Below are 12,856 nucleotides of genomic sequence, written 5' to 3' on the forward strand. Positions count from 1 at the left end.
CGCCAAGGTTTCATAAGCAAATTTGATTTAAAGCTACAGTTTCACCTGTTGTCACAGTCCTTCCATAATTGATAGACTCTGTAGTCAGAAAGGAGGACGATCTCCCTTCATCCACACCTATGCTAAGCAGTTTGATTTGGGATGGAATGTAGAATTTATGCCAAAGGCCAAGTGCTGGGACCTATGAGGTCATTCAGCACTGAAAAAGAAACTGAAAGTAAAAAGGTTTTAAAGGTGTAACAATTGAAAGATCTCACAGTTGCACTATGAAACAACTGTTAGGAGAGGATGGAACGTAAGATGGCAAAAACAGAATGGGAACACAAGTACAGTAAAAAGAATGAAAGGGGCTGCAGCTAGGGGTTGAAGGGATGCTACAAAGAACCTTGAGTCTACAGCGCGCACCTATGAGTGCACTTATGGCACTAACCTCCCCCCCCTACAGGGCACAGTTTGATTTGATAACTGTAGAGTTCAGATTATAAATTAAAGATTGCAGGGGAGTTACCTTCCCCCAACCAAGAGGCAGTTAAGGAGTTTCTGGACACAAACATTAAATTAAGAGGAGCAAGGCCTGCCATAGCAAGAATTCACTGCCAATGAAACCATTCTCTTCTGCAAAAAATGCCATAGGATATTTATCATCCAAGAATAGGGTTGAACAACAAGTAAAAAAAAAAAAAAAAAAAAAAGATTGATGCTGCTGTTTTATGTTAATGCCACTAGATTTATGATCAGGGCAGCTCTGACATCTACTGACCCTTTTCTAGGTCCTCTTTCCCTCTTTCCTCCTAACAATTCTCAATTAAATTCTCTTCTCATCAATCTATTATCCTCCATTCTTTCCTTATGACCTATTACCTACGCCAATCTTTTTACTACTTCTACATATCTCCATATTTCTCACCCTTTCAATTCTCCTTCAGCCACATAAACTGCACAGAACATTCATTCATAAATAAACAAACAAAAGGATTGAGGAAATGGGTAGGAGTTGCGTTTATTAACAAATGATAACCAGCCCTTTTTTCTGCAAATCTGGTTTCTCTGCAATGCCTTCACCTCACACCTGGGTTATTTCTTATGAAAAAATGACAGGTTCTATATATCTTTTTGCTATCTGGACCTGCTGCAACCAGCAAAGTACAATGTTTAAACTGTACATTTTACATATTTATTTTGAAAAAATAGATAAAGTTTTATATTTATAGGGTGATGTTTATATTTTCATCTGCCCTTTTCTTTTATAAAGCTTGATACAATTACATACGGTTTCAAGATAACACTGGAACAAATGATATGATGATTTTTCTCCATCAGACTAAATTTGCAATATTATCCTGTGGTTATCTTGTACTGTACATTTTTTATGCTGTTCTGCTCTTTTCTAATATCAATATGGATTTTATTACATAACTCACATGGGACTTAACTTAACCTCTTTGGTAGTGTCGGAAGTTCTTGACAAGTGCTGTTTTTCGCTGGGGAATGAAATTTCAAAACATAAGAAATAGTTTTATAAAATTGTAAATTTCTTTTAAATTGTTACCTCTGTGCATACAGAAATCCAAAATGAATCAGCTACAACTGTTTTCCTTCTACTGTACACAGTATATTAATCAGTAACACCAATTTACCCAATCACCAAAGAATGTGTTGATAGTTTCATTTTATGACTAAATAAATATGGTAATCATTGTATTATCTGTGGATTCGTTGAAGTATTAGCACATAAATAAGAGCTATGCTGTTCATCTGTCATCTACATGCCAATATCTTTATAACCTCAATGATCATCTACCCCTACAAGCCAAAAAATCTTTGCAATGACCAACTTTACTGCTACCAAGTAATATCTGTTGCAATTGCAAACTAATATTATTCTGATAATCTAGAATAATATACGCTACACTTATCTTCTAGCTATCAAAGCATAAGATGGACTTTTTCCCGTCATTTAAGTTCACTGATGGTGAGCATTTTAAAGAAAAATTGTCCTCTACTATTAATTGAAAAGGGTTTCACTGTCTGAAAGAAGATATGCACTTTATTAGAAGTCTTTATCAGTTGAAAACCACTTACCAATTACAGTATGTACAAAGACCACAAAAAGTTCAAGTGTGTCAGTTTCTCCAGACAATGAGCACACACTTTCTTTTTTTTCTTTTTTGAGACAACTGACTGATAGCCAAGTAATGCAGTTTCACAAATAGAAAGAAAAATTAACTTCACCAGAAAGACTCATTACCTGATACTGATTAGCTGACTATGTACAGACTGCAAAATTTTCAAAATTTACACTTTCTATTTTCAAGTTACTGAGCACATACTATTCACCAAGATCTACACACTTCATTACCGCACATACACATCAGCAATAAAAATGGCATTCTTATACACACCTTAGCCTTATCTGATACTTTAAGACATATCTTCATCATGGATGCACCAAGTATAACAAGATGAAACACAGATGTTCACAAATGCAGTTCAGAGCTACTGCAACTAGATGCAAGATGGGGATTCCAAGGAAGTGCCCATGGCTGCACCACAAAGTGCTCGATTTACTCATGCCTCTATATAGGTTCACCACTATTCTCAGAAAGTACATTCTCACTCTTCTACTGGCTGGTGAAAAGAATCACTAGTAATTACTAGTACAGGTATGGCATCACCTTGGTCTCAAGTCGGTTCCAATAAATGTTATGCTCTTTTGCCAAGTGATTCAGCAAATATTGTTTTTTCGTGGAGCGGTACAAACAATTAGAACAAGCATAAGGTTTTTCCCCATTGTGACTCTTAATATGATTCTTTAAATTTCCCTTTTGAGCAAACTTGGCAGGGCACTGCAGACAAGCATAAGGTTTCTCGCCAGTGTGGACCATGACGTGATTCACCAAGTTTGTCTTGACTACTGATGAGTAAGGACAAAACTGACACTGAAAAGTCTTGACTCCGTTCTCATCTGTGTGAGTTACGTGAAGAGATCCTTCGAGAGAAACCTGAAAAAAGGTTGAAATTTTATTTGTTTTTTGAATGCTAGACAAAGTACTCCAGTTAAACATATATGACTCATTGTAAAACTAAGAAATGTTACTCTTTGCTAGGCTTAAAGATCAAACAGTACTGTATAGCAATACTTGTGCATGGGGGTCAATACCTCAGCATGGACTTGTTACGAATAGCTGTAAAACCTGGTGGTCTGATCTAGACTTGCTTAACCCACTGACTGCAACTTACAATTGGTTGGAAGTCTTTTCAGCCACAACTACTAAACTGATAACTTGTCAGGTTACTTCCAGTAAACAACCAATGTATTGGCAGATTGTACTGTTTGTATTCTCTAGCTCTTATGTATTGATTGAAGGGTGTAATTACTTACTGTATTCTGTTGCTAACTAGTTTGCGAAATCTGATGACCCATGCTTTCTTCATATAACATGTCATAAATTAAGAGGAAGTTAAATGGGCAAAAATTTCAAGTGTTTATTGTTAAACATTACCTGAACATTTGTTTTTTCCTCCTTCCCACGGTTTGTCTGAATGCTGTGCTTTGTGTGATCATTGTTGTTTTTTAATCTAACTTATTTTTCAACTAATGTTCATAGTACAGTATTTCTTAATGTTTGCAGTATTATTTATATCGTAAACAGATATAACATGCATATTTCTTACAGGACAAGTCAGCATTTACCGAAATAAAAAAAAAACCACTAGGATATTAGACATTATTCTTCCAGGATACTTCCCAGCAGTCAGATGTTGATAAGATTGAAAATCATTTTCCATGGACATGAATATGTATTCTATTACCTTAAAATAAAGCAAAATCAGCAAAACTGATGGTAACACCAAAAGACGGCTAAGGTAAGTAACAACATGACTAAGAGATGGGCACAAGTATCATCAGAGGAAAATAACAACATTCCACGTTAAATTCAGCCAGTGTAATTATGGAAAACTCACATACACTTAGAAAAGTATACATACCCTGTACTGTAACTCCCATATCATACACATTAAATTACTGAACACTGGGAGCTGATAAAGGACAAAGGGAAATAAAAATAAAGGTTCAAACACTGATGTACAAAACTTCTATTGGGGAATTCTTTTTTTTGTCACATGAAAAACATTCTGATTACATTTTATTTACACTTTAACCCTGACCAAACCCCAAACCTATAGAGCACTGGGATGTTTTGCAAGTCTTTTTCAACTTGAAACATATGTACGAGTATGCTTGAAGGACAAGAAAACTCAGCCTTTAAACTAACAGGCAGTCCCTGAGGTAAGGTGGTCTTGACATAAGTCGATCCGATCTTACAACGCTTTTCAAAAATATTCATAAAAAATTCGTCTCCGACTTAAGGTGAAAATCCGAAGTTAAGGCGATGTTAGGCTGGGTACTAGTTTCTGAGCTTCCTCATGTAAATAAGTGTGTGTTGCCATCTTTCCAGTGTGCAAGGAAACCACAGAATTAAAGGCAAAGCTTTTATCACTTTTTTTTCTTTTTTTAATTTTTTAAAGTTACGATCCAACTTAAGTCGCGATTGAGGAATGGATCTCCACCTTAGCTCAGGGACTGCCTGCATTCTGATCTTATAGAACATTCTTCTCTTTGAACACCTGAATTGGTCAACAGGAGAAGCAACTTAACAAGACAACTTAAAATAGTATCCCCCTCAATAAACACACAAACAGCTTAGCCAAAGTGAATTTAATTTTGCACTGTTTGAAATTTAAAACATCGAGAATACTGACATAAAAACTAAACATTCTCGAATTTGCCTTCCTGCACCTGTATGAGCTTTAACAATGATTCTACAGTATTCTTTCCTTTGATCCTGCAATGATAAATAAAAAAAATAGCTAATTTAAGAACATATGGAAAGTCAATCTTTGGTTCTTTAATTTAAAAAAATAAAAGAATTGAATACAGAATTTAGGGCAAAGGCCAAGCACTGGGACCTATTAGGTCATTCAGCGCCAAAATGGAAATTAACAGTAAAAGGTTTGAAAGCTGTAACAGGAGGAAAACCTCGCAGTTGCATCATGAATCAACTGTTGGGAAAGCGAATATGAAAGGAGGTACAGTAAAAGGAACGAAAGGGGTTGCAGCTAGGGCCGAAGGTACGCTGAAAAGAATTATAAGTAATGCCTACATTGCACGCATGAGGTGCACTGACAGCACTAACCCCCTACAGGGTAAAATATATTCACAAAGAAACGGCTGCCATAAATCTACCTAATACAGCATCACCTTCCTGAGTGGTTTTGTGTTTTAAACTAACCAAAAAACCTAATTGTTTGTTATACTACACTTGTTCTTTTGTAAAATCTACTGATTGATCTTGATTTTAACGTAATTTAAGAACAGCTTGTTGCACTGCATTCTGTATGAAAAGTACTGGATATCACTCTTTAAACACAAACATAACTAGTTTACATATTATATCAGTTTGCAAGCCCTCATCTCATTTAACAATAAAAATCCTTTAAATCAATAGAAACCAGCATGTTAAAATAAAACTCAATCCACAGACTGTAGGAAATATGTCCTAAGCAGTCCGTGTCTTACAAAACATAAACAGATGCAATTTTCCAAAACGATAAAAGCAAAATAAGTTTATCTTGAACACAACTCATGTAGTGTACATAATACGTTACACAGAATGACCATGCTCTTTCATTTGATGGTTTAAGAGATATTCTCTTCTCGTTGAACGGTAGGCACACTTCGAACAAGCAAATGGTTTCTCTCCTCTATGACTCTGGATATGTTTCTTTAGATTTCCTTTCTGTGCAAACTTGGCTGGGCAGAGCATACAAGCATAAGGCTTCTCTCCTGTATGAACCTTGACATGATTCACCAAGTTTGTCTTAAAGGTTGATGAATATGGGCAAAACGGACATTGGTGATTCTTGTACCCAGATTCATCAATATACCCTGTGGTTTGGGATCTTGCAAAAGCAACCTGGAAAGAGGGTTACTAATATTATTACTGTTACCAAATCCTAAGCAACATTATGATTCCAAAACAAAACATATTTTCAAGAATTAAATAAGGCAGTTCTTTTGAAGCCATATGAACAGTGTTACACCTAACTACAGCATACTGTACTGAGGTATATTATGTCCAGATGATAAATACTGCAATCTACGTTTCACAGACTGATAGTTTGGGCAAGTAAAGAGAAGGGAAGAGAATCAGGAAAGTAAGATATAGAAAAAATATAGACAATTTGGAAGACCAAGAAAACCATGCAAGGGCATCGAGAGACAAGAAGAGATAAGAGCTTAGGCAAAGAATGCACAGAAAAGCAATAGCTAGGGAAACTTAATGCACAGCTAATGCTGCAATGGGGAAAACCTCACTTCAAAATGCTTACATTGATGACAGATACGCAAAGTATCCCATTTATTTATTTCATATTTGCTAAGTCCATTCACAACCACACACTGCTTGCTATCACCTAAATATTATAGTCCTCAGACTACCTGATGCTACCTTACCTCAACTTTCTTGACTGGTACCTCCGCTGATGTTTACTAATGTATAAAAGTTTATTCACTTATCCACTTCTTTTCAACTTTATTATTTTCATATATTTCTCTTCTCTTCACTTGGTTTTCTCTACTTTCACAGGCTTTCAAAGTGATACCTCGGAAGCTTGCTTGGCAAGTTAGCCCTCTTTGATTGGCTCCACATGAATAAGCGTACATTACCACTATAATAATAATATAAATAAATATATAAGTGTGTATGTACACACACACACAGTACAGTATAAAACATATAAATTTGGAAAAAAAAATTTCCCAATGGTTGGCAATACTGCATGGTCTGAGGGGATGTTGGTAACACTGCTTACAGTCTCAAAGTCTGAGAAAGGGTTGGTGTGTATGTGTGTGTGTTTGGGAGGACAGGGAAAGTTTCCCAAGTGAGTGGAGGGGCATGTGGGGCCAGAAGTTTAAGTGCCATGAGAGGAGGGGCAGTAAGGCTGTTTATGCATAGGCTAACTCAGAGATAGGACTGTTTGTGAAAGTAGGTGGCCAGAGTTTCCAAGGCTGGGAAGTGGGGGTGGTAATGCAGTGTGGGATGGGTGGGGTGGGGTAGGTAGGTATCTGACTTCGTTACAGCTTTTTATGAGCTATGTATTTTACTTTTAGAATTTCTCCACATTTTATCAAAGGATATTACAGTACTGTCCTATAACCTGTAATACATCATGCACAACACAAAAAAAAGGAGAGAGAGAGAGAGAGAGAGAGAGAGAGAGAGAAACTGGGATATAAAATTTACATTAAAGGCAAAGCACTTGGATGTACAGGAAGTCCTCAGTTATCGGCGGGCTCGGTTATTGGTGATCCGGTTTTACAGCGCTTGTCTAGCAACGAAAACTGGCGACTTTAGGAGCTGATTTCCACTTATCAGCACTGGTAATCAGGTACTGGCGCTGATACATACCTAACAGAGGTGCTGATCTCCTGTTATTGGCACCAAAAATCGACGATTTTATCATCACGCCATCGGAACAGAACGCCCCGTCGATAACCGGGAACTGCCTGGATATGGTAATTCAGCACCGATAGTAATGTTGAAACAATTGTCAGGAAAGGGCAGAAAGCAAGATGGAAAAAAGAGAAGATGATTGGAGATATAGTAAAGGAATGAAAGGGGTGCAGCTAGGGGCTGAAGGGATGCTGCCAAGAACCTTAAGTAATGTCTACAGTGCACCTCTTGAGATACTACACTGACAGTAGTACTACCCCCTTCCAGGGAAGATACAGAGAACAACTGATATTGTATACATCGAAGCCTATAACACACACATTCCTTCCTTTTTTTTTTTCATTTTATGATATTTTCCTTTTATTTTTAAGTGTATTTTTCATTTCATGTGTTTTGTCACAATTTTTACTGCATAAAAGATCAAATAATAAAATTTAAACCCAAAAGTGATGGAAACACACTTGATATCCCCTAATGTGCACGTATATAACACACACACACAAACTCCTTCCCTTTGGTTAAGGGAAGGGAAGACGAGTTATAAATGGCTCAGTGTGTTGCCAACATTTATGAATGTGAACAAAATGTCAACAGCGACAAAATATTCTCACGTACTGTTACGTGTGAAAATCATATCTGAGTAAAAAAAATAAATAAATAAATAAAGGATTTTGACAAAGGAAAAATCTATTTCTGGGGAGGGGCCCGTGTCACCCGGTGAAATAATCCATTCAGCACTTATTTCTAGGTAATTCCGTTTGCTAGATACCAGAGAAAAGCTAAATGTAAAGCTGGGGTTACTACCCCAAGCGAGCTCAAGAAATGGAGTCGTATATGGTAAAGGGTGAGATTGTCACAATCACGGGACCCTGCCCTATAAAATTCCCAATGTCAAAAGTCCCAACGAGAGAGGTGCTGATACAAGCCCATGCACTACTCGGACTGTACACAAGGCAACACTAGTCGCATTCCATGTTGCACCCACCCCACTAGAATGATGTTTACCATGGGAGGAGAGAATGAAAAACAGGGTGGGTCACCCGGGTGACACGGGCCCCTCCCAGAAATAGATTTTCCCTTGTCAAAATCCTTTTTCTGGATCGGAGTCCGTGTCGGCGGTGAAATAATAACAGAGAAATAAACATCATTCTTATGCTATTAAAGACTTAAATAGAGACATTGAAAACTAGGAGAATTCTACCCTGAACATTAGTAAGGTCCTCTAAATTCATGTAATGAAAATAATGTAGTGGTCACCGTCTAAGATCATGAGCTTTATAAATTGAACCTGAATAGGCTTGTATTAAGAAAATACTTTCTGCCTAATAGCAGACACAATGACAGTACCCCCCCTTTTTTAAAGAGAGGATCTGACAAAATTAAGAGGTCCTGTCTAAAAAAGCCTGTAAGGAGAAAAACTGGGCATGAAACAGACCTTGTAAAGGGGAGTACTTTCCAAGGTGACCACCGAAAATGAGGACCTTCAACTGTAGATAGAAAGTTAGGGTGAGGAATTCGCAACACTACCCCTGATGAGGGAAACCAAAATGATTGGTTCCGCTAGACAGGCCAGACAGTACAGGAAAACTAACACCAGAAGCTAAGCTGATTAAAAATTTTAGGTCTTCCCCAACAAGGAAAAGTAAGAACAAGATGATTGTTGGTTGCAAGCTAGCTCCGATACATTACTCAAAGACCAGGAAACCGAATGTGGACGGAATACTGGTCTCAGACAATTCCTGAACCTTAGGGATGAAAGTTGGCCTGTGGAGTCTGGTTCCAACAAAACTTTTCCTCGGGGCCAATGCGGCCGCATCATTTACTGTAGCCGAAAACTGTGAAGAGTGCTAGTTACTTAACTGCAGAACCATACTGCAGTAAGTAGGATCCCTTGACTGATTTTTAGGAAAAATAGTAATAACAGGACCAAGATCAGTTTTCCTCCTAAACTGTAAGATTCAAAGACCACAAAGCCAGGGCATCAGAACTTTGAGGGGGCTGACGCCAGGCTGAGTTTATACCAGTCATGACAGCTTGATAGTTTGTGGCTGAATTGGGTTGCAAACAGACCTACTTCCAGGTCAGGAAAGGTCACAAGACTACCTGAATGACACTCCGTCTAAGGACTATTCCGACACCAGGGGAGGCCCTGGATAGGAAAAAGTAGTGACCTTTGGACCCCACGAGAAGGGTGGCAGACAGAGGCACTTGTGTCTGTTGGTTATGGAGAAGAATGAACCATAACCTGAATGAAGCAACTCGAGTTCGAACCCACTTGTTTACGCAGCGCACTATAAATAATTATAATTAAAAAAGGCTAGTCAGTGACATCAACGTTGATAAAATTCCACATGTAAATGTCACACACACAGCGACCCCATATAAAGATGGGAAAAGCTGAAGATAAAGAAGAAGAATAAATGTAAATCTCTCTCACACACACACACATAAAACCCCAATAAAGATGGGAAATCAGCTGAGCATAATAAAGATGACTAACAATAATTTTTTTCAATAATGTTCTTAAAAACAGTATACTGAAAAAGTCTCTCTGTGCAACATGAATGATCTACTCTCAAAAATTCTCTCACTATGAAAAAAAAAAGGTAAAAATACCAAATTATGAGTAAAACAAATGAAATATATCATAAATACTTGTGTATCATCCTGACTCACGTATCATTGGACCCTTAAAATTTTGTCCCATCTTCTTATTTAATAAAGTCAAAAAGATAAAATCAGGCTTAACCTACCAAGCAAATTTCATTTTGAGTTGATCATACTGCACTAGGCTATGCTCCTAGAGGTTATTCACTTTCAGTAGACTGCACTGTGCTTGGCTTTCACACACGTTTACCAAACTTATGTAACAAGTACAGGCAGTCCCTGGTTATCGGTGGGGGTTCCGTTCCGACAGCGTGATGATAAGCGAAAATTGCCGATAACTGAAAACGGCAATTTTCGGGCCTTATTGGTGCCAATAACCAGAGATCGGCACTTCTGTTAGGTATGTAATGCCGCCAATACCCGATTATCGGCGCCGATAAGTGGAAATCGGCGATTTTTGGCACTGAAAACCGCTGAAAATTGCCAATTTTGTCGCTAGACAAGCCCTGTAAAACCAGATCGCCAATAACCATGCCCACCAATTACCGGGGACTGCTTGTAATAACATCTATCATAATTAACAAATACAGTACTTACTATTGGATGATCACCACTTAAACAAAAAACTGGCATAAACAATATTGAGTATGGACATAAACAACCAAATAGAGAAACAGCTGTTCTGTGATTTTGAAGGATTTTAGTTTAGTGTATGTTAGTTTACCTTTGTAAACAGATTTTACTTTCTGTACAAAAATAAAAATTACAATTCCAGTGACAATCCACTTTTTTTAGCAATTAAAAATGATTCTCCTAATTATTTTCGCAGTAGGCCTCAATCAGCTGATTTTGAAAACAAAAACATTAGTCTAACCTACTCAAATGCATATGGTGGATGATCAGTTTTGTTATATTACAATGATGATATAACATGAAAATAAAAAAAGTATAAATGGATTCAGTGAGTAAAATATAAATTTCATTCCATTACAGGCAGTCCCCGGTTATCGGCAGCCTCGGTTACCGGTGATCCGGTTTTACAGCGCTTGTCTAGCGACGACGATAACCAGATTTTCATTGCTGATAACTGGTTATCATCACTGATAACCGGTTATTAGCAGCGCTAATCACCGGTTATCGCCGATAACCAGGGATCAGTGCTATTATCACCGATTTTCGGTTAGCGGTGATTTTCGGCTATCGTCACGCCGTCGGGAACGGAACCCCGCCGATAACCGGGGTCTGCCTGTACAGTACTTTTATCTTCAATACAGCTGTAATAGCCTGTTTGACCTATGCAAATGAATGCTGTAAATGTAACACCCAGCCTAGGCCAGTACTTCACACATACACATTCTGTATCTCATGTATGGTGTGAATCTCTAAAATCATATCAAAATTTCCTTCTTAAAATGTTGCATGATACTAGAGTACATACAGTAATACAATATGGTAACGTGTGGCGCATCACTATATTGTGATCAAAAATAATGAGTAAAACGCCACAGTGACGTAAATGAGAGACTGTATTTTCCCGTTGTGCAAACGGTCGAAAGCTCCCGTTTTATCCTTTTTGTATTTTGAAAAATACAGCCTCTCATTTACATTATTGTGGAGTTTTACTCAATATGGTAACAGCTGATAAGAAAGTTGCTGTATAAAAATACTGAACATTCATGGTAATAAAATCATGGTATGCTGTGGGTAAACATAGGTAGACCACTTACCTACCGAATTGTCTGTTTACGAAAGACAAGGGGTTTGCTTTTTTTTTTCCAGAGTATTTTTAAAATACAGATTATTTTGTTGCAAATATGGAAAACTAAGATAAATAATAGCCTTTTGCATAAAGTTTTCAGTTTAAAGCAAGATGATTGTACTATATATAAGCATAATTAGTGGTTATGGTTATGTGGTGTTGGCAAGGTAAGGGCGGAAAATTAGAGTTGCCGTTTTACAACAGTAGTTATGGACTTGCCCTTGTCCAAGAGGGCCTTGGGTCTATTAATCAGGATAACCAAGAGCATACTGTACATATTAACATGATTGGTGTTAACAGGAAGGAAACATGCGTAGTTGAACACGATTTCTGAAGCACAACCTGGGAACTAGTGAACACTTGGACAGACCAGAGTGTAAATGAAGATGGCCAAAATATGCTGTTGTCACATCTGTGCAAGCAAGATGTAGTGAGAGCCAAGGTAATCGTCGTAGAACAGGAGATAAGCCCTCCTGTCCTGAGTCCTTTATATTCTACCACTGTACCATCAAGCACTATTCTGGCCTAGACCAACTATACGAGAATTCTTTATAATTGGTTGTTTACCTTATGGAGCCCGTGGGGACTATGTGAGTGTAACTCCTTTCAGGACTCACAGCAGCTATAAAAAATTGATTTTTCCTATGTCAAAACCTGTTACATATGTATGTGTATATGTATATATTCACTAGGCTTAAAAACATATAGTACAGCTTTCCCTAAACTACCAATACATTGGTAGATTGTACCGTTTACTTTCTCTAGCTCTCACAGACTGATTACAGGGTGAACTTTCATTTAAAAGTTAGCTTAATAATTTGGGAGCATGAATAGGGTCTTAAGTGTTTAAACTTTAGAAATAAGCATTTATTAGCATTTTTACAGACCATGCCAAACTTTCACGAAATTCGTCTTGCACAAGGGGTTCTGGAACTAACCTCGCGTAAGTTTGGGGTATGACTGTAATCGCTTA

General features: G+C 37.6%; 1 protein-coding gene across 25 annotated transcripts in view; it reads right to left on the reverse strand.

Annotated features, from left to right (window-relative positions):
* Positions 1–12,856, reverse strand: part of LOC136844997 (zinc finger and BTB domain-containing protein 14-like) — a 152,983-nt gene that overhangs the window by 54,432 nt on the left and 85,695 nt on the right. Inside the window, exon 6 of one of the 25 annotated variants that reach the window (XM_067114585.1) lies at positions 1,111–3,002. The exons of 21 other annotated variants lie outside the window; for them this stretch is intronic. In XM_067114585.1, coding sequence (XP_066970686.1) covers positions 2,655–3,002 — 348 coding nt within the window. In that variant the 3' untranslated portion in view covers positions 1,111–2,654. Of the gene's footprint in view, positions 1–1,110; positions 3,003–4,539; positions 5,979–12,856 lie in introns of those variants that run through there. 3 more of the 25 variants (XM_067114565.1, XM_067114593.1, XM_067114574.1) reach the window with 3 other exon arrangements.

This window comes from Macrobrachium rosenbergii, chromosome 13, assembly GCF_040412425.1.
Source record: "Macrobrachium rosenbergii isolate ZJJX-2024 chromosome 13, ASM4041242v1, whole genome shotgun sequence".
Classification (NCBI taxonomy): domain Eukaryota; kingdom Metazoa; phylum Arthropoda; class Malacostraca; order Decapoda; family Palaemonidae; genus Macrobrachium; species Macrobrachium rosenbergii.